The sequence below is a fragment of the Schistocerca serialis genome, chromosome 5 (genome assembly GCF_023864345.2).
Source record: "Schistocerca serialis cubense isolate TAMUIC-IGC-003099 chromosome 5, iqSchSeri2.2, whole genome shotgun sequence".
NCBI classification, from domain to species: Eukaryota; Metazoa; Arthropoda; class Insecta; order Orthoptera; family Acrididae; genus Schistocerca; species Schistocerca serialis.
The window spans coordinates 750,467,745-750,489,517 of NC_064642.1; the positions used below are offsets into that span (position 1 = coordinate 750,467,745).

At 43.5% G+C, this 21,773-nt stretch overlaps 1 protein-coding gene across 3 annotated transcripts in view; it reads right to left on the reverse strand.

Moving 5' to 3' along the window:
• LOC126481575 (kinesin-associated protein 3) overlaps positions 1 to 21,773 on the reverse strand; it is a 206,948-nt gene that overhangs the window by 153,953 nt on the left and 31,222 nt on the right. For all 3 annotated transcript variants that reach the window (XM_050105432.1, XM_050105434.1, XM_050105433.1), the window contains exon 7: positions 6,257 to 6,435. In XM_050105432.1, the coding sequence (XP_049961389.1) occupies positions 6,257 to 6,435 (179 nt within the window). The remainder of the gene's footprint in view (positions 1 to 6,256; positions 6,436 to 21,773) is intronic.

Here is a 21,773-nt window from a genome sequence, read left to right on the forward strand (position 1 = left end):
CAGCCACGCAAATCGCCGCTTCCACGCGCAGGGACCCCATTCTGTGGCACCTCCTCCGCTATGTCACCCATGGTTGGCCTCCCTACCTTACCTGACATTTGAAAACGGACTTCAGCCGGTGGTGTCACGTCTCACACAGACTTTCGGTGATGGAGGACGTCCTCCTGTTGTCCACGGACTCAGATGCCCATCGGGAGATCATCCCTCCGGACTTACGCCACCGTGTCCTGCACTTATTACATCGCGGACACTGGGGGATGTCTCGCATGAAGGCGTTGGCTCGACGACATGTCTATTGGCCAGGGATTGATGGAGACATTGAGCACCTGGTCCATGGTTGCACGGTGTGTGCGCGTCATCAGGCTCGTCCTCCACAATCTTTCGCGCCCTGGCCAACACCCAGCCAACCCTGGGACAGGATCCATCTCGATTTTGCAGGCCCCTTTTTAGGCTCCATGTGGTTCCTCATCATTGATGCCTATTCCAAATACCCATATGTGGTTCGTATGGCGTCCACCACCACTGAAGCCTCCCTCACCGCCTTGGCACAGGTGTTGGCCATTGAAGGCCTTCCTCAGATGTTGGTCACAGATAATGGGCCCCAATTCACGGCGTCCTCATTCCAGGCCTTCTGCTCCACTAACACATTCGCTCTCCCCCCTTCCATCCTTCATCCAATGGTGCGGCAGAACGCCTGGTCTGTACTTTCAAACAGTAGCTGATGAAATCAGTGGAGCTGTCGGCCACCACCTCGGCCGTCACCTTGTTTCTAACCACCTACCGCACTACACCGGTGGCTGGTCATAGTCCTGCCGAACTCCTTCACGGGCGACAACCTCGGACCCTCCTCCACCTGCTGACACCATCCCCTTCTGGGCCTCGCTCTCGCCCCTCCCGGCGCTACGCCCCGGGCATGGCCGTGTGGGCCCGCTCCTATGGCAGCACACTTGCATGGATGCCCGCTGCGGTGACAGCAGCTCATGGGCGGTGAGTGACGACCGTACAGACACACAGAGGGCTCGAGCGCAGCCACCATAACCAACTCCGCCCTCAGGCCCCTGCCTTGATTTCTCCCCCACCGCCTTCCCTGCTTCATGGTGCAGACACGTCCCTCGAGGTGGAGCCCTTCCCTTCAACCTCCATCTCCTCGCCGGCTCTGCAGGCACCCCTTCTGCCTCGCCGGGGTATAGAGACGCCCACTGACCCCCTGCCCTCTGGTGACACCTTGATGGATGCCGCAGACAGTCTGCCCACCCCTCCGCCAGTGGTCCCTCCGGACGTCTCACAACCCGTGCCCTCGTTCCGCCCGCCTCGGCATCGTACGGGGCATTTCCGCCCCTATGCACCAATTTCGGGGGGGGGGAGGGATCTAGTACCTTCCGCCGCGGAAGTCGAACACACAGCAGAACAAATGGACGTGGTCAGCCCATAGAGGGCTCCGCCTCCGCGGCGGCTATTCTGCGCAGCGGCACTCGCACAGCGAGGGCACCACCGCTAAGCCACATGCAGACAGCAACCAATAGCCGCTCCCTCCGGTTTCGTATATAGGGACCCGCTCTGCCCTAGTCCAACCAGTCTGGTACTCACTCTGGATTTCGTTTCTATCTCGGCGGTACTGCGTTCTGGTCGTTGCTCGTTGTTGACATTTGCCTGGCTCTGGTTCTGAGTGGATTTATGTTTGGTGTTTGGTGTTGTGGTTTCCACAAGCCTCCGTTGTTTCTCTCTTCCTTGTTGTGTTGCTCATAGTCGGTCGTGGTCGGTTGTTGTCAGTTGTCGTTGGTCTGTCGTCCGACTTGTCCTGTGTTTACGCGGTGGTGCGTGCTCCACCGCCGGCGGCTTCCCCGCCTGGCGGCTCCGATCCGCGGCCCAAGGCGTTCCCGCTGTTGGTTGTGGTTACTACACTTTATGTCAAGGTTTCATGTTAGTTTCACAACCTGGGTTACCCCTAGGTACTTCACTGCTCTGTCTACCAGTAGAATTTTGTTTGAGAGCTTAAGATTCTAATTCTGGCAGGTTCCCAGTTCGCCCATTGGTAACACTCCTTTAAACTATTTTTAATGGATTTTTGTGTGGTACGTTGCACATGCATGTTTCATTTAATGGAACAAAATTTCCCTGAGTGGTATGAAAATATAACAGTTGGTTACTATTATCTTTTGTCAATACCTAACACAGTACACTCTTGGATTTTTACTACTTGTAATTCCTCTACTTGTTTCATCCGTTTGTCACTTGCATCATCTTCTATCACCCAGCTGCATATTTCTTTGTCACCTTTATAATGAGAATGACTTTCCTTCCCTTTTTCACATCCATAGTACTACAAATCTTCCATGATGCCAGCACATCTTTCCTAATAATGAATTCTTCACACTCATCTGTGTTCAAGCTTGTTCATGATGTGCCTCCACATCCTTAACTTGTGTATGTGGTGAACATCATTCACTGTTTCCACACTCTATTGAGGAAATGCACACTGCATGACATTCTCTTCACCTTTATGCAACCTGTGAAAGGAGTGTGTTCACCCAATTCATTATGGTTGCATTCACTTGCATAACAGGCTTGTCTGTTTATTCCAATGGAGTGTTCATTACATTACACATAAAATGGGTTGGTCTCTTACAAATATGATGCATCCATGTCATATGCATATCACTTGAAAAAGACCAAAAGATCAAAACTACTTGGTTACAACGAAATAAAAAACTAGGTTACTCAAGCTATTACTTACCCTCAAGAGGTCAAATATTTAGAACAGCTGATACACACTCATTAAGTAAAAGGGTATGAAATATCCTAGGTTTCAGGACTATTAATTCCTCCCTGAGGATGGGAGAGGGATCTGCAGAAAGGGTAGGTCACTCAAACCCCAGGATGACAAGGACCCACCTGTAGTGAGGACAAGGGTGTGCAAGGATGAATGGAGCACTGGCAGAAAGCGTTGGAGGTCAGAGATAGTTCACTGGCAAGCACTGTGTCAGCTTTAGTCCAGAGGATGAATGAGAAGTAAAGACAGATGAAGAGGAACAGAAACAAATAATGCAATTAGAAACTAGAATGGAAAAAATGAAATAGAGAGGAGGGAGAGAACGAAGGCGAAAAAGTAAATGAAAATAAATGGTCACATAGTCAATAAAATCAAAATGATAAAAAATAATCATAATGAAAAAGAAAAGTGATGGTGTGTTAGCAGAGTACAGGAGGATTTAGGCACACAAGTATGTGTTGAAGGGCAAGTTTCAATACTGGGCATCCCTAAGCCAGACATTTCTTGTATACATGCCCATTCATGCACTCAGCCAGTTTAGTGGCAATCATTCCTACACAAAACACTGTGCTGTGGAGACAAATTAGGCAATAAAGAACATGCATGGTTCTACAAGTTGCTCTTTGTTTGATATTGTCGTATATACCAGTGCCACAACAGGAGTAGGTGCTAGTGGGTGGGTGCATAAGGCAGGTTTCACAGATGAGACGATTGCAGTAATAAGAAACTTTGGGTACATAAAATGGTTGGGAACACCATAACTAGGATAAAACAGCGGTGAAGAGGGTTATGGAAGGTGACAGTGGATGGTGTAGGAAGGATATCAGGGAGAGAGGATCTTTTTCAATAGCTTGAATTGGGAAGTCATAGTCTCACTGGTGTAATTTAGTGAGGCATTCAAGGCCTGGATGGTACTGGGTAACAAGGATAATGCATTCAAGCTTCTCTCTCTCTACTTTTTTTAAAAAAGTAAGAGTTGCATTAATCAGAGTGTGAGTCTTCAATGAAATATTATTCCTACAGCAGCTGCAGCCCCTTTATCTTTCATTCCAGAATAATTAAATATGCAATCACAATTTTTTTTGAAAGATTTCCCCTTTTATTTTGTTTCTGTTAAAACCAGGAAATCAACTTATCTTTCCTTAATCTCAGTTACTATAACAACAATTTTTGACTAAGTTCACCTAAGCTCCATATTTCAATCAACCGTTTGCCTAAAAGTAAAAATAATTGTTCTTTCTCTATTACTATTGGTGTCATAATCTTTAACCTTCTGGCTTTTTCTTTTTTGACTTTGCGAATGAATTGACAGATCTGGTATAGCAAATTGGCTGTGACTGGATAATCTAGTGATAGAGATATTATCTCCATGTCTCTGGATCCTAATATACCTATGAGTTTCCCACTCTAACCGCAAGGTAGCGACTAATGGTTCATATGCTTCACTGACCATTTATAAATAATGACAGCAGAAGTGTAATCACTAAGCCTAAAAATCTGCAGTTCATTAATATCAAAATGTTTCACTTACAAAACTTTATTTTTTAATGTGGTCCAAATGTTAAGCTCAAAATGTGTCACCTGAGAGAAGAGTCCATGCTAACTCTCCAGAACCAATCAGTGACAAGTGCATATTAGCAGCTAGAAAAATTTTAGCAACGAAGCACAAGCAGCTTGGCTTGAATAGTGACTAATGCACATGGAGTGCCTGCAAACTCTTCTTTGATCCAGTCTATTGGTGATTTTAATGCAACATCAACATTTCCTTTCTCTTAACTGCTGTGTGCATTGAGGAAAGTTTCAGTTTCTTTCCAATTTTTGGTTTTAAACATATGGTATTGCTTTGATGCACTAACATGCAACAATTTAAATGAATGCAGAAAATTGAACAGTGACAGCTTTGCGAGGAAGATTCATACCCAGATGTTAGGCAAATAAGGAAGTCGTCAGAAAGTAAAAACAAAATCAGAGCCAATAATAAGATTACAATAGTGGGGAGCTGTTACCTTATTCATATAAAGTGAATTTGTCTAAATCCAAGCAACCTTAGCCATCAAACATTGCAGCGTTCAGTAGCACTGCAAAAGCTGTTTCTGAATACTGTATTTTATTTCACTGAACAGTGTTAATATATTGTCATGAAATAAGTAATGAGCAGTAACTTCTCTAGAATGAGATTTTCACTCTGCAGCGGAGTGTGTGCTGATATGAAACTTCCTGGCAAATTAAAACTGTGTGCCCGACCGAGACTCGAACTCGGGACCTTTGCCTTTCGCAGGTAAGTGCTCTACCATCTGAGCTACCGAAGCACGACTCACGCCCGGTCCTCACAGCTTTACATCTGCCAGTATCTCGTCTCCTACCTTCCAAACTTTACAGAAGCTCTTCTGCGAGCCTTGCAGAACTAATCTGCCAGGAAGTTTCATATCAGCGCACACTCCACTGCAGAGTGAAAATCTCATTCTGGAAACAATCCCCAGGCTGTGGCTAAGCCATGTCTCCGCAGTATCCTCTCTTTCAGGAGTGCTAGTTCTGCAAGGTTTGCAGAAGAGCTTCTGTAAAGTTTGGAAAGCAGGAGACGAGATACTGGCAGAAGTAAAGCTGTGAGGACTGGGCGTGAGTCGTGCTTCGGTAGCTCAGGTGGTAGAACACTTGCCCACAAAAGGCAAATGTCCCAAGTTCGAGTCTCGGTCGGGCACACAGTTTTAATCTGCCAGGAAGTTTCATATCAGCACACACTCCACTGCAGAGTAAAAATCTCATTCTGGAAACATCCCCCAGGCTGTGGCTAAGCCATGTCTCCGCAGTATGGTTTCTTTCAGGAGTGCTAGTTCTGCAAGGTTCGCAGAAGAGCTTCTGTAAAGTTTGGAAGGTAGGAGACGAGATACTGGCAGAAGTAAAGCTGTGAGGACCGGGCGTGAGTCGTGCTTCGGTAGCTCGGATGGTAGAGCACTTGCCCGCGAAAGGCAAAGGTCCCGAGTTCAAGTCTTGGTCAGGCACACAGTTTTAATCTGCCAGGAAGTTTCAGTAACTCCTGTGTCGTAATCCCCACATAAAGCTCATTCTCAGGAAAAAAAGCTCGATGCACAAAGTGCAGCCTACTTTGTTATGCAATTTTTATGAGGCACAAAGCAAAGGCACACTATCCTAAAGGTTGCAACCTCCACATCGCTGCTTTTCTCCAGGTAATGTGCAGTGCACTGCTTGCTTGTGAAACTTATCACTTCACTCTCAAAAACAGGTCAAGAGAACATGCAAAAACAGCACAGGATGCCCCAGTTGCAGGGCTCTAGCCACCTACGTATAGCCTGAAGCAGTACGCAGAGTATAATTCTTCCACAAGTGTACTGAACACTTACAGCCAAAAACAAAAACAATATCTTTGTTATTCAATACAGAGAAAGTCACTATCAGTCAATATATAGCTGACAAGTGGGCTACATTCATCACATGATACATTAAATATATTATTACACAATACATTACCATATCAATGATGTTTTCTCTAAAGATTGATAGCTTCTTCAGGAATGTGACAACTAATATTAGAAGGTCACAGTTGTCTCTATCAAGACTTTTTGTAAGCATTCCACAAATATTCTTTTTCCTCATTTTATCCTCCACTTTTGTATCTTCAGCAATGTTCAGCAAGAGATAGAAGGAAACTGGAAAACAACAACAGAAAAAGAAATTACATTGAATCCTACGAATATAATATGTAACAGTGAGTGGTGAAGTAATCAAATCATGCTCTCTCTCTGTTCTTCCATACATATGGTACAAAAAGCTGTGGCAGAACGTAATTAGTTTAGGAGTAAAGGTAACAACTCACCAAAAAGCAGAAGCATTGAGGTACACAAAAGGAATAAAAGTTTGCTAGCTTTAGGATGAATCTATACGTATACACATGGATGCAACCCACTGCCCACCACCCCCCTGCACAAACACACACTGACCACACTAAATGCTATATGTGCTGCTCCTGTGGATGCATGAAATCAATCTAAAGACTCATACTACTGTGCGACACATAACTGTTATATAAGAGAGATGAAGGGATACAAGATATTTAGAAATAATGGTTTATAGTACAATAGATCAGAATATTTATATTCTAGCCTTAGAATATATGTTTTTGAAATCTACCCCAAAATGACAGACAAAAATTATCCATGAAAGCTTTCATGTACACATCTGGACAATTCCACTGCTAAAAATTAGTTACATTTTGGATTGTCTCCTGAAAGACTTCAGTATATTATTTTTGAGCTTTAACTGCAGTCATGCAGAGGTTTCTCAGTCACGTTAATTAGAAACTTGATTTATTTTTTACACTTTGCCAATTTATGAAATGTAGCTTCAGATCAGTTTCCATTAATCTAACGTTCCCTTTAGATAAGTAATCAGAAGTAGGAAGAGTGGGCATGCTATCACATGTTAAGATTTCTTCCAGTTCCAAGTGCATATGGTGCTTGGAGAGAATGACTGTTTAAATGCCCCTGTCCACACTTTAATTTGCCTTCACAGTCCTTATGGAAGTGATCCTAATTATTCTAAGTCTGCTTGTTGTTTAAACTATGAGTGAGCCAGTGTGATCATTCCTTCACATATTGCCACAAACCGTTACACCCAAGTATCCCTACGAGTTCTTTCCAATTGCGGCTCACTGATGTTGCAGTAATAGGATACTATTTTTCAGAATTTTGCAGAATCAACAATTTTACAATTCTGCACATTTAATGGAAGTTGAAAATGATTTTAACCATTTTGAAATCTTATCAGGATCTGACTGACTATCTTGTAGCTTCTCTTGCAGGAATATTGGATGCATGATCTGCAGAAAGTCTAACATTACTATTTATATTACATGTCAGGTCATGAATAGACAACATGAGCAGCAGAGATTGCACTACACTTTCCTGCTAGTGTATACCTTAAGTTACTTCTATTTCTGTTAATGACTCTGCATCCAAGACAACATACAATGTCCCTTCTACCAAGGAAGCACCAATCCAACCACAAATTTTGATGGAACCCATGTGGTCATATGTTGTTGTTGTGGTCTTCAGTCCTGAGACTGGTTTGATGCAGCTCTCCATGCTACTCTATCCTGTGCAAGCTTCTTCATCTCCCAGTACGTACTGCAGCCTACATCCTGCTGAATCTGTTTAGTGTATTCATCTCTTGGTCTCCCTCTACGGTGCCCTCCAATACTAAATTGGTGATCCCTTGATGCCTCAGAACATGTCCTATCAACCAATCCCTTCTTCTCGTCAAGTTGTGCCACAAACTCCCTATTCAGTAACTCCTCATTAGTTATGTGATCTACCCATCTAATCTTCAGCATTCTTCTGTAGCACCACATTTCAAAAGCTTCAATTCTCTTCTTGTCTAAACTATTTATCGTCCATGTTTCACTTCCATACATGGCTACACTCCATACAAATACTTTCATAAACGACTTCCTGACACTTAAATCTATACTCGTTAACAAATTTCTCTTCTTCAGAAAGGCTTTCCTTGCCATTGCCAGTCTACATTTTATATCCTCTCTACTTCAACCATCATCAGTTATTTTGCTCCCCAAAATGCAAAACTCCTTTACTACTTTATGTGTCTCATTTTCTAATCTAATTCCCTCAGCATCACCCGATTTAAGTCGACTGCATTCCATTATCCTTGTTCTGCTTTTGTTGATGTACATCTTATATCCTCCTTTCAAGACACTGTCCATTCTGTTCAACTGCTCTTCCAAGTCCTTTGCTGTCTGACAGAATTACAATGTCATCGGCGAACCTCAAAGTTTTTATTTCTTCTCCACGGATTTTAATACCTACTCCGAATTTTTCTTTTGTTTCCTTTACTGCTTGCTCAATATACAGATTGAATAACATCGGGGAAAGGAATAACATCGGGGAAAGGCTACAACCCTGTCTCACTCCCTTCCCAACCACTGCTTCCCTTTCATATCCCTCGACTCTTATAACTGCCATCTGCTTTCTGTACAAATTGCAAATAGCCTTTCGCTCCCTGTATTTTACCCCTGCCACCTTTAGAATTTGAAAGAGAGTATTCCAGTCAACATTGTCAAAAGCTTTCTCTAAGTCTACAAATGCTAGAAATGTAGTTTTGCCTTTTCTTAATCTAGCTTCTAAAATAAGTCGTAGGGTCAGTATTGCCTCACGTGTTCCCATATTTCTACGGAATCCAAATTGATCTTCCCCGAGGTCGGCTGATCATCAGTAAAATTTATGTCATATTGATGTAAAAAAATGAAATGTGTTCTGTCAATGATTGGAAGTAGCTGGGAAGCAAGTGGGGAGGGGAAGACTCTATGCTGACAAACAAAAAAGGTGAAAAATCTGTCTATTTTTCCTGATTGAAAGAGAGTCCCAGTAGGAGTACAATAGCTCCTTTATTGTCCTTCTAAAAACCAAAAATCCGTTTTGACACTATTTATAATTACAAATTAACTCTGCCTCTTTAGTGGTTCCAGTAAAAATAGAATACTGTGGATTTGGTCCACCTAACTTCCTGGAAGCATAACTAAACACTGAAATTACCAACACTTGAAGAAAGCTCTTTTCCAACAAAGAAGCCTACTTCTCTGTGTTCTGCTGTCATTACTGATGGCATGTTGACGAGAGCTTAATTGAGGGACTGCAAGCAGTCAGCACATGAGACAGCCAGTTCTCATCATTGGTAACTGTCCGCAGTGATTCCTGGGTTTCCTTAAATAGCTGTTATCCAGGACGAGACATGCTGCCTCCTAGTGACTCATGACCGGATGTAGGTGTGCTCTCATGATGCAGCCAGCGACCTCTTGCTGTTGGCTCGTGAGGTACCTGGTGGTCCATAGCTCTCGGTGTGCCTCCTGGTGGTATGGTGTCATACTTGAAAATTTCACGTGGCTGCTACGGACTGCGTGAGCATTGCTTTCTGTGACTCACACATTATAGTTTTCATGCGAGTTGTGGCTGTTTTCATGTGAGTTGTGGCTGGTGCCCCTGGGTACCATAGCAAAAAAATCCATCAGATTGTGGTGTATGGATGTTAGTATATCACATTTTAATGGTGAAGCATTAACAATTGGGGCATTCCCTTCATTTTAGCTAATAACCAAGTGTGAAACAAGTTTTAAAATGTATTTAATTGTACACACTCAAGCCTAAAATCTTACGCTGGAACTTTTAATCACTGAAGATCAGTTGATACATTCATATCTCATTCAGACAACAGCAAGTCATAACCTGCTGCAATAGTATAGCCTCTTCTTCATGTCCATCTGTTCTTACTTACATATAAAACTATTTGCGGGGAGAGGGGAGAGGGGTGAGGGGCGAGGGTGAGACCCATACAATTTAAATACAGGTCCCCATTTCCTTAAATAGGAATGCCTCAATATCTTTGGAAAACCCACATGTGCATTTCTGTTGTTACATTACATGTCCTACAATTTGGAGGACGGCTTAGAAAAGAAGCTAAATTTAACTTGTAATTCTTCATGCTTTCCCAGCAATCTGTTGACATCTTGGATATTTGGGAATCCAGCCGGATGTTCGCGTCGTTCTTGCACGATATTTCAACAACATCCCTCGCTGTCTTCTTCAGGCGCTACCTGAGACTGGTCCTTTGGTCGATCAAGTCTAGTATTTATGCCTGGAAGGAGCTAGGCGTTGCCTAATCGGTCTGTGCCGAGTCGAGTGTTCAGACTGTGGTCCACGCCCGCCAGACTCGGCTTCAATGGACCCCTCCAGTCACGGATGTTCCGACTGCCATCCGTGCCCGTTTTGGCCATCCTCAATGGTTGTGGTAGTTACCCAAGGTGTGTCAGACCCAATATGAGATGTTGGGTACTCTGTCTCATGACTGTTACTATGATTTACACTTCTGTTTTGTGCTGGGCACTCCATAATCGGTCCGCGCCGCATCGTGTGTCCCGTCTGCGGTCTGCGCCCACCAGACGCAGCTACATTGGCCCTCTCTGGTCACCGGTGTTCCAACCACCATCCACGCCCAGCCTGGCCGTCTTCTGAAGTCGAGTTCATGATCTGGGGTGTGTCAAATCTGGTCTCTAATGTCCGACACCTTGTCTCACGGCTGTTCTCTCGGTCTCCACTTCTATTTCTTGTAGAATCCCGGAGTGTCCTGCGTTGAGTTTTCACAAGCTCAAGTGCTGGATTCCAGGGAGTGCTGATTTGGTATCCCGAGTCACAGTTGATTAGATTGTCTGTGACCTTAATCTCAATGGCTTCTTTAATGACACTGTCCTAAACTCTTGAGGTCTGTGTCACAATCTTGGTGTCACTGTAATCCATTGAATGACCAAGTTCCACACAATGCTCTGCTATGGCTGATTTAGTTGCCTGTCTGAGGCTGGTATATCTCTGGTGTTCTTTACACCTGATGTCCACAGTTCTGGTGGTCTGGTCAATGTATGACACCACCACTGGCATGGTATGTTGTAAATAACTGGCTTGCGTAGCCTCAGGTCATCTTTTACATTCCCCAGCATAGCCACAATTTTGGTGGGTGGGCAAAATATGCTCTTGATGTCATATTTCTGGACAATCCTGCTAATTTTGGCAGAGATAAGTCTGGCGTATGGCAGGTATGCCATCTTCTTTGCCTCTTCTGGTTCTTCTTCTGGCTCCTTTGGCTGATTCGCAGGTTGAAGTTCCTTCTGGATATCTCTAGAGGAGTACCCATTCCTGCTGAACACTGATCGTAAGTGTTCTATCTCTGTGGCCAAACTATCAGGATCTGAAAGAGTTTGTGCTCTGTGGACCAGTGTTTTGAGCACACCATTCTTCTGTGCTAGATTGTGGCAACTGCTGGCTTGTAGGTATAAGTCAGTGTGCGTAGGTTTGCGGTACACACTGGGTCCAAATGTGTCATCTGCCTTTCTTTTCACTAGAACATCCAAGAACGAAAGTAGTCAATCCTTCTCCATTTCCATTGTGAATTGAATGTTCGGATGGCAAGAGTTCAGATGTAGCAGGAATTCATCTAACTTCTCCCTACCATAGGGCCAGATGACAAAGGTATCATCCACATACCTAAAAAAGCACGTGGGTTGATATGTGGCTGAAGAGAGTGCCTCCTCTTCAAACTTTCCACTAATAGGTTGGCCACCACTGGTGATAGAGGGCTGTCCATTGCCACCCAGTCATGAGACAGAGTACCCAACATCTCAGATCAGATCTGACACACCTCAGATGATGACCACAACCATTGACGATTGCCAAAATGGGTGCAGACGGCAGTCGCAACATCCGCGACTGGAGGGGTCCATTGAAGCAGACCACAGATGGAACACTCGACTCGGCGCGGATCGATTAGGGAACGGCCAGCTCCTTCCAGGCATAAATACTAGACTCGATCGACCCAAGGACCAGTCTCAGGTAGCACCTGAAGAAGACAGCGAGGCACGCTGTTGAAATATTGTGTGAGAACAACGTGAACATACGGCTGGATTCCCAAATATCCAAGATGTCAAAATTTAACTTTATGAAAGATTATGGTGTTATAATACTTACTATTAACTACAATGTAAATGGACAGATAAAAAATGTACTCACTAAGCAATGGCAGGGGGATACACACATACAAAAGGATTTAACTTTTACGAACTTCCGGAGCCAGTGGCTCCTTCTTCTGGTGGAAGAGTTGAAGGGGAAGAATGGGGGTGAAGGAAAAGAACTATAGAGGTTTAGGAAAAGAGGTACAGTTTAGAAAAGTCACCCAGAACCCTGGGTCAGGGAGACTTACTGGACAGAATGAGAAAGAAAGACTGATTGTTGGGCACTGCACTGGACGAGATTCGAGAATATCAGAGCTTAAATGTGGAAGATAGGATAATATGCAAGACAGAAACACTGTGCACAAGTTAATAAGAGTGAAAAGCTAAGTGCACTGCATGTAACAGAGATGGGAGGGGCAACAGAAGGGGCAGAAGAATTATGGATCCCAGGAAAGCCCCGTGTTTGGTTTAGATACATTGATGACATCTTCACCGTATGGACTCATGGTGAGGCTGACATGTTTAAATTCCTGGAATCTCTAAATACCTCCTCCCAATTAAATTTCACATGGTCCTATTCCAAATCCCATGCCACTTTTCTTGGTGTTGATCTCATCCTCACCCAAGGCCAGCTACACACATCCGTCCACATCAAACCCACTAACAAACAACATTACTTACATTTTGACAGTTACCATGCTTTTCATGTTAAACGTTCCCTCCCATACAGCTGTGCCATTCGAGGCAAACGTATTTGTTTGGATGTAGACCCTTTTCAGAAATATGCCACCACTCTCACTTCAGCCTTCACTGGACATAATTATCCCAACAGCCTAATTCAAAAGCAGATTTAACGGGCCATCACATCCAATACTGACAATGCTGATCCCTCCAAAAAATAACTTAGGAGCACACCACTTGTCACCCAGTATTACCCTGGTCTTGAATGTATCAATCAGCTACTTCGACAAGGCCACGAGTTCCTAAAATTATGCCCCGAAATGAGATCCATTCTGCCTGAGATTTTGCCCACCACACCTAGAATAGCTTTTCATCACCCTCCACAACATCCTTTTCAGACCCTACGTTCCTTCTGCACCCATCTCCCTACCCTATGGCTCCTACCCCTGTGACCATCCCTGGAGCGAGACCTGCCTTACGCACCTTCCTAACACCACTCATTCCAGCCCTGTAGCTGGCAAACATATACTATCAAACGGAGAGCCACCTGTGAAATGACACACATCATATACCAGCTGTTAGAGTAATCACTGTTCGGCCTTTTACATTGGCATGACTACCACCCAGTTATCAGTCAGGGTTAATGGGCATAGTCAGAAGGTGTATACAGGCAACACACAATATCCTGTTGCAGAGTATGCTGTACAACATGACAGTCATGACCTCAGTGCCCGTTTAACCACAGGCACCATCTGGATTCTTCCCTCAGACAACAGTTTCTCAGAACCCCGCAGGTGGTAACTAACACCACAACATGTCCTTGCTTCTCACCACCCACCTAGCCTTAATTTACATTAATTCCTTCCATCTAAGCATTTATTCACAGTAATTACCCCTTGCTTCATTCCATTTTAGCTTTCTACATCTTTGTCTCTCTTGGTAAGCCCTTCCCAAACCTTTCCACTCATCTTGACGCAGCAACAATGTTGAAGTGATACTTCCAAAACTCTCTGAGAGTGAGATTAGTAGCCTTAGTCAACTCAAAGCAATGCTCCAAGAGTGCTTTAATGTACAGCTTCTTAAAATTAAGAGTAATCTGCCTGTCCATTGGCTGGAGCAATGGAGTGGTGTTGGGAGACAGAAAATGGATCTTACTAAACTGAAATTCTTCAAGGAGATGGTCTTGTAGGCCTGGAGAATGGGCCAGAGCATTACCCATAACAAGCAAGATATGGACTGGAGATTCATCGCAAATGAATATTTTTTCACCGAAAGAGGAAACACTTCATTGATCCAATCACATAAAAGATCACATGTCACCTAAGAGTTGTTGTTGGACCTCCACATCACATGTAACCTGCTCTTCTGGACTTACACTTCTTGAAGGCTCTTGAAGTTTCTGAATGGTAAACAAGCAGTGTGTTCTTCATCAGATAGTGAGAGAGGAAGTTCAGAAGGCTCTTGGATTGCACAGCGAGCACAAAACCGAGACACTTCAAGAGGTCATAAGGGAGGAAGTGGAACAGACATTGAACCCAATCTCTCATCCTTCCTTTCCCTTTAAAACTGTCAAAAAGTCGAGACCCAGGCGAAGTTACATTCCTACAATGCCACATGAGGAACCTGCTTGGGCACCAAGAAAGACTGATGTCTGGAGGACCCAAGATAACCGACCAGTATGTTTCCACTGAGGATGACCGGGACACGTGGTGTGCTATTGTCGAGAAAGATGGCGGGTATTTGATGACACCTGCATCAGAAGATAGCAGACCAATCTTAGCTGACACCAACTCCAGGACGACGAAGATGAACAAGAAGATGTGGGTGCAGGATGACATAGGTCACCATCTCCGCAAGCTAGCCACTGGAGAGGACGCCCCCCAACAGACCGATCAAGGTCTCCATCGCCGTTTAGAAGCTCCAGCCGATCACCTAGCTGCCACAACATGGAAAACTAAAGGCTGCGACCTTCCTTGGAGGTGAGGCCACCGAAGAGATAAATCCTCCGCCGGCGATCACTACAAAAATGATAGGAAACTACATTGACATCTTCATGGATGGCTGACCAGCCCAAGCTCTTGTAGATTCTGGAGCATCATATTCAGTCATTTCGGAGAAGTACTGTCGCTAGTTGCAGAAAACTGTATTCGCTGACAATAAAACATCTCTGCCAAAGGTGGCTAATGGGGAATATGTAAAACCTACAGGAAGATGTACCCTTCGTGTGAGTATAAGTGGCCATACACAGCCCTTCGAATTCATCGTCTTACAAGAGTGTACTCATGACGTCATTCTCGGATGGGACTTCCTGAAAGCTTCTCAAGCAATTATAGTTTGTGGTCGCTTGAAGATTATGCTAGACAAGATGAGATACTGTGGACAGGAAGATGCACATCCGCATGTGTGCTGGATGAAGTGATCATTCCTGCAGTCAGCTCTAGGAAGGTAATTGTCATGTGTCATGCCATGCATCAACCCATGGATCTTGTAGTGGAATGCAAGAGAAGTATACCATTGAAGAATAACTTGGTCATCCCAGCCTCTGTTGTCTCATTTAAGAATGGATTCGGTGAATTGTGGATAGTTAACTGTAGCGGAGAACCGCAGATCCTTCCAAGACACATGTGCATAGCAAATGCTGAGCCATTAATCGCAGAACAGTTGAACATCATAGAAACCTCCCATGCCAAGTCTGTGGGCGAAATGAGCACTACCACTACGAGACAAGATCTTCTAGCTTGACTATCACCAGATCTCACTAAGAAACAACAGAAGAAGCTACTCGCCATTCTTCAAGAGTTCTCTGAATGCTTCATTCCACAGGTGAAGAGCAAATCAGACAAATCGAGAGTGAAGCACTGGATCAGCACTGAAGACCATCAACCATTAAGCCAAAGAGCATACCGTGTGTCAGCAACGGAACGTTGAATAATTCATGGCGAGGTAGGGAAAATGATGAAGAATGACATCATTCAGCCTTCACAGAGCCCATGGTCGTCACCAGTGGTTCTTATTAGAACGGAGGATGGCAGTTGGCGCTTTTGTGCTGATTACAGGAAGCTTAATAAGATAAATAAAAAGGACATTTACCCTCCTCCACGAACTGACGATACACTAGATTGTCTGAAGTTTTTCTCAACCATGGACATGTACTCGGGATACTGGCCAATCGAGGTAGATGAAGCGGATCGTAAGAAAACTGCATTCATCACCCCTGAGGGCTTGTATGAAACTAAGGTAATGCCGTTTGGTTTGTGTAATGCACCAGGAACTTTTGAACGATTGATGGATAATCTTCTAAGGCACCTGAAGTGGATGATGTGTCTTTGTTATTCAGATGACATTATAGTGTTCTCAGAGACATTTGATGAACACATAAAAAGACTGAGGGCTGTTCTTAAGTGTCTCCAACAAGGCGGACTGAAACTTAATCCAATAAAGTGTCTCTTTGGAGCAAAATATATCAAAATACTTGGACACCTTGTGTCAAACAAAGGTGTGTGGCCAGACCCAGAAAAGGTGAGAGCTATAATGGAATTTCCTATTTCTAAAAGTATTAGAGATGTAAGAAGCTTCTTCGGATTGTGTTCTTATTACCGTCAGTTTATCAAAGACTTTTGTATAAAAGCCAGGTCACTCCAACAGTTGTTAAAAGCCGATGCTAAATTTATCTGGGGTGGTGCCAACACGACTCTTTTGATGTGCTGTGAAAAGCTCTGACAACTGACCCTGTACTTGGTCTGTATGATAATAGAGCACCTATAGAACTACACACAGATGCCAGTGGGTACGGGATCAGTACTATTCTGGTGCAGATTTTGGACGGAAAAGAGAAGGTTATAGCCTATGCTTCTAGGACACTTACAAAAGCTGAGAAAAACTACTCAACTACAGAAAGAGAATGTCTTGCTGTGATCTGGGCCATGTGCAAATTTCGACAGTATCTCTATGGAAGGTCATTCACAGTTGTTACAGACAATCATTCACTTTGTTGGTTGACAGGTCTTAAGGATCCAACAGGATGACTCACCAGGTGGTCACTAGGTCTTCAAGAGTATGGCATTACCATAGTGTACAAAAGTGGACGAAAACACCAAGATGCCGACTGTCTCTCAAGAAACCCTTTGCAAGACTATCAAGACTTTGACTGTCTTGCTGCACTCCAGGATCTCTCTGCTGAGCAGAAGGACGCCAAGATATCTCAAATAATGCTTGCCTTAAATCGGTCAAAGGATGTGAAAGGACAATTTAAGGTGGTTACCTTGCAAGAAAAACTTTGGCCCTTTTGGAAAGAGGTGGCTACCAGTGATTCCTAAACACATGCGCGTAGATGTTCTACAGAAATTCCATGACACACCTGAGGCCGGACATTTAGGCTTCATTAAGACATACGATAGAATCTGCAAGAGATTTTTCTGTCCAGGTTTTTTTAGGAGTGTCCATCACTGTGTGTCACACTGTCGAGAGTGCCAGAGGAGAAAGAAATGCCTTATGCCTTTCCAGTGTGTTGGGATTGACCTCCTCAGACCATTTCCAACGTCTGTTAGTGGCAACAGATGGATTATTGTTTCCACTGATTATTTGACATGCTATGCCATTACAAAAGCCATGAAAACAGCCGAAGCATTCAAGGTAGCCAAATTCGTCGTAGAAGACATTATATTAAAACACGGTGCCCCAAGGTTGTTAATTACGGATAAAGGGAAAGTTTGTCAATTAAATCTTGTGACAGAGATAAACCATCAGTGCAACATTACTCATCACATGATGACTGCCTACCATCCACAAACTAACGGGCTCACTGAACGCCTTAATAAGACCTTGGCCGACCTGCTATCAATGTTCATCAATGTTGAGCAGAGCAACTGGGATGAGGTGCTACTTTTTGTGACATTTGCCTACAACACCGCCAAACAAGACACCACGGGATTTATGCCAGTTTTCCTGGTGCATGGGCGTGAAGTGACAACGACGATGGACACTGTGTTTCCGTTACATCCTGATGATGTGGACGACAACTACGTCACCCAGGTATTAACCAGAGCTGAGAAAGCTCGGCAGTTAGCTTGACTCTGCAAGCTGCAGGCTCAAGATGGTATGGCACGAGCCACCACCCTGTTGTCTACCAGGCTGGTGACCTCATCTGGATCTTCACTCCTGTTCAGAAGTTTGGACTCTCTGAGAAGCTCCTCAAGCACTACTTTGGACCTTATAAGGTTGTAAGACAGTTGTCTGATGTTACATATGAAATTGAAGATTTTGACCCCGACACAAGACGACGGAAGATCAAAGATACGGTCCACGTCCTTTGAATGAAGCCCTATAAGGATCCTGCAACAGGTCACCGCCAGGGCGAACATCAATCATCGGGAGTCGGAGTATGCAGGACCAGTGACTCGTTCCCAGACTAGGAGGACGTAACACTGATACACTGTTCTCTTAAGGAGGGAGCAATGTCGCAGAAGAAGCCAAGCAGCCCAGCCGCCATAGTCTAGTGGTTATATTACTATATTGTTGCATGGAGGGACATGAGTACAAAACTCACTTGAACTGAAAAATTTTAATTTCTATATTCAGTTCAAGTACATTCTAGAAGTATCCACAAATGGCAAGAAGCATTGTACTGGAATGTTCTGTAACTGTATATATACCATTAGTGTTCTGGCTGGAGGCAGTTCGCACCGTGCTCTTGTATGTGCAAGTGCCGAATAAACCTTTGTTAAGTGAAGTTATTGTTCGTCATTCATCTACTTACACCTTCCTCTACGTGACAATATTTAATATGTAGAGCTCTGACTAGGCTCTTGTGTTGCTGTCCAAAACAGAAGCAATTAAATCACTGTGCACTATGAATAATAACTGTGAATAATTCAATAACTATGAATAATAACATATGCAGTAAATCTTGGGAATCAAATGTCAGCAAGTATAATCTGTAGCTCAACAACATGAAATTGAATATCTTGCACTACCTTCTCGGTAAATCACTTGATGCTAAAAAAAAGATGTAGAGAACTGTACAACAAATTTAATTTTGTCAATGCTTCCAATGGAATCTCAACAATCTACATTTTACAGCAAAAATAGTGGTTGTGGAAAATCACAGCCAGGGTAAAGCACTGACATCAATGAAATGCAACAGTCAGTTTTTTTTTAAGTTTGGAACATCAGGAAAGAAATGGAAACCAGCATAGTTGCAACAAGGTATGTAAACGAATGACTGATGTGGATAAATTTGACAGTGTCTAGCAAGAAAACTAGGATTGTGTCAGTATATTCACATTGTGAAGGGACAGATCAAGATAAGATGGATAGTTTTTATGACGCACTCAGTGCTGTAGTTGTTAAAGTAAAGGACAAGGACACTGTTCTGCCCATGAGTGATTTTAATGCCAGGATTGGATATCGAACAGAAGGGTAAGAAAAGGTTATGGGTAAATTTGGAGAGGATATGGAGGCCAACAGGAACAGGAAACAACTCTTGGATTTCTGTGCCAGTACGGGCTCAGTAATCACAAACTCCTTTTTTAAAAATAAGAACATTCACCAGTATACTTGGGAAGGCAGGGGAACCAGATCTGTCGTTGACTATATAATAACAGATCAGGAAGGCTGTGAGCGACACACGTGTATTCAGGGGATTCTTTGATGACACTGGTCATTATTTAATCTGCAGTGAAATTGGTATTGTGAGGCCGAAAGTGCAGGAGGTCAGGGCCATATGTAGGAGGATAAGAGTGGAGAAACTTCAGGATAAGGAAATCAGGCACAAGTACATAACAGTGACCTCAGAAAGGTACCAGTTAGTTGAATGTAGTCAATTACAGTCATTGGAAAAGGAATGGACAAGGTACAGGAACGCAGTACTAGAAGTGGCTAAAGAATGTATTGGAACAGTAGTGTGTAAAGGTAGGATGAAGCAAACAGCTTGGTGGAATGACACAGTCAAGGCAGCCTGTAAAAGGAAAAAGAAGGCGTATCAAAAATGGTTACATACTAGAACTCAGGTAGACAGAGAAAGTTATGTTAAAGAAAGAAACAAAGCCAAACAGATAATTGCAGCATCCAAGAAGAAATCTTGGGAAGACTTTGGAAACAGGTTGGAGACTTTGGGTCAAGCTGCTGGAAAACCATTCTGGAGTGTAATTAGCAGTCTTCGAAAGGGAGGTAAGAAGGAAATGACAAGTATTTTGGACAGGTCAGGAAAGCTGCTGGTGAATCCTGTTGATGCCTTGGGCAGATGGAGGGAATATTTTGAAGAGTTGCTCAATGTAGGTGAAAATACGATCAGTAACGTTTCAGATTTCGATGTACAATGGGACAGGAATGATGATGGAAATAGGATCACATTTGAGGAAGTGGAGAAAATGGTCAATAGATTGCAGTGCAATAAAGCGGCTGGGGTGGATGAAATTAAGTCGGAACTCATCAAATACAGTGGAATGTCAGGTCTTAAATGGCTACACAGGATAATTGAAATGGCGTGTGAGTTGGGACAGGTTCCATCAGACTGGACGAAAGCAGTAATCACACCAATCTTTAAACATGGAAACAGAAAAGATTGTAACAACTACAGAGGTATCTCTTTAATCAGCGTTGTGGGTAAAATCTTCACAGGTATTGTTGATAGGAAAGTGCGAGTATTAGTTGAGGACAAATTGGATGAAAATCAGTGTGGGTTTAGGCCTTTCAGAGGTTGTCAGGACCAAATCTTTAGCTTACAGCAAATAATGGAGACGTGTTACGAGTGGAACAGGGAATTGTATCTATGCTTTATAGATCTAGAAAAGGCATATGACCGGGTTCCTAGGAGGAAGTTATTGTCTGTTCTACAAGATTATGGGATAGGAGGCAAACTTTTGCAAGCAATTAAAGGTCTTTATGTAGATTGTCAGGCAGCAGTTAGAGTTGACGATAAACTGAGTTCATGGTTCAGAGTAGTTTCAGGGGTAAGACAAGGATGCAACCTGTCTCCACTGTTGTTCATATTATTTATGGATCATATGTTGAAAACAATAGACTGGCTGGGTGAGATTAAGATATGTGAACACAAAATAAGCAGTCTCGCAAATGCAAATGACTTAGTTACGGCAGATTCGATAGAAAGTTTGCAGAGTAATATTTCAGAGCTAGATCAGAACTGTAAGGACTATGGTATGAAGATTAGCATCTCCAAAACAAAAGAGATATAAACAGATTGATTGCCAAATATGAGGAACAAAGTTAGAACAGGTGGACGGTTTCAAGCACTTAGGATGCATATTCTCACAGGATAGTAACATAGTGAAAGAACTGGAAGCGAGGTGTACCAAAGCTAATGCAGTGAGCGCTCAGCTACGATCTACTCTCTTCTGCAAGAAGGAAGTCAGTACCAAGACTAAGTTATCTGTGCACCGTTCAATCTTTCGACCAACTTTGTTGTATGGGAGTGAAAGCTGGGTGGATTCAGGTTATCTTATCAATAAGGTTGAGGTTACGGATATGAAAGTAGCTAGGATGATTGCAGGTACTAGTAGATGGGAACAATGGCAGGAGGGTGTCCACAATGAGGAAATCAAAGAAAAACTGGGAATGAACTCTATAGTTGTAGCAGTCAGGGCGAACAGGCTTAGATGGTGGGGTCATGGTACATGCAAGGGAGAAGCAAGGTTACCCAAGAGACTCATGAGTTCAGCAGTAGAGGGTAGGAGGAGTCGGGGTAGACCAAGGAGAAGGTACTGGATTCGGTTAAGAATGATTTTGAAGTAATAGGCTTAACATCAGAAGATGCACCAATGTTAGCACTGAATAGGGGACCAT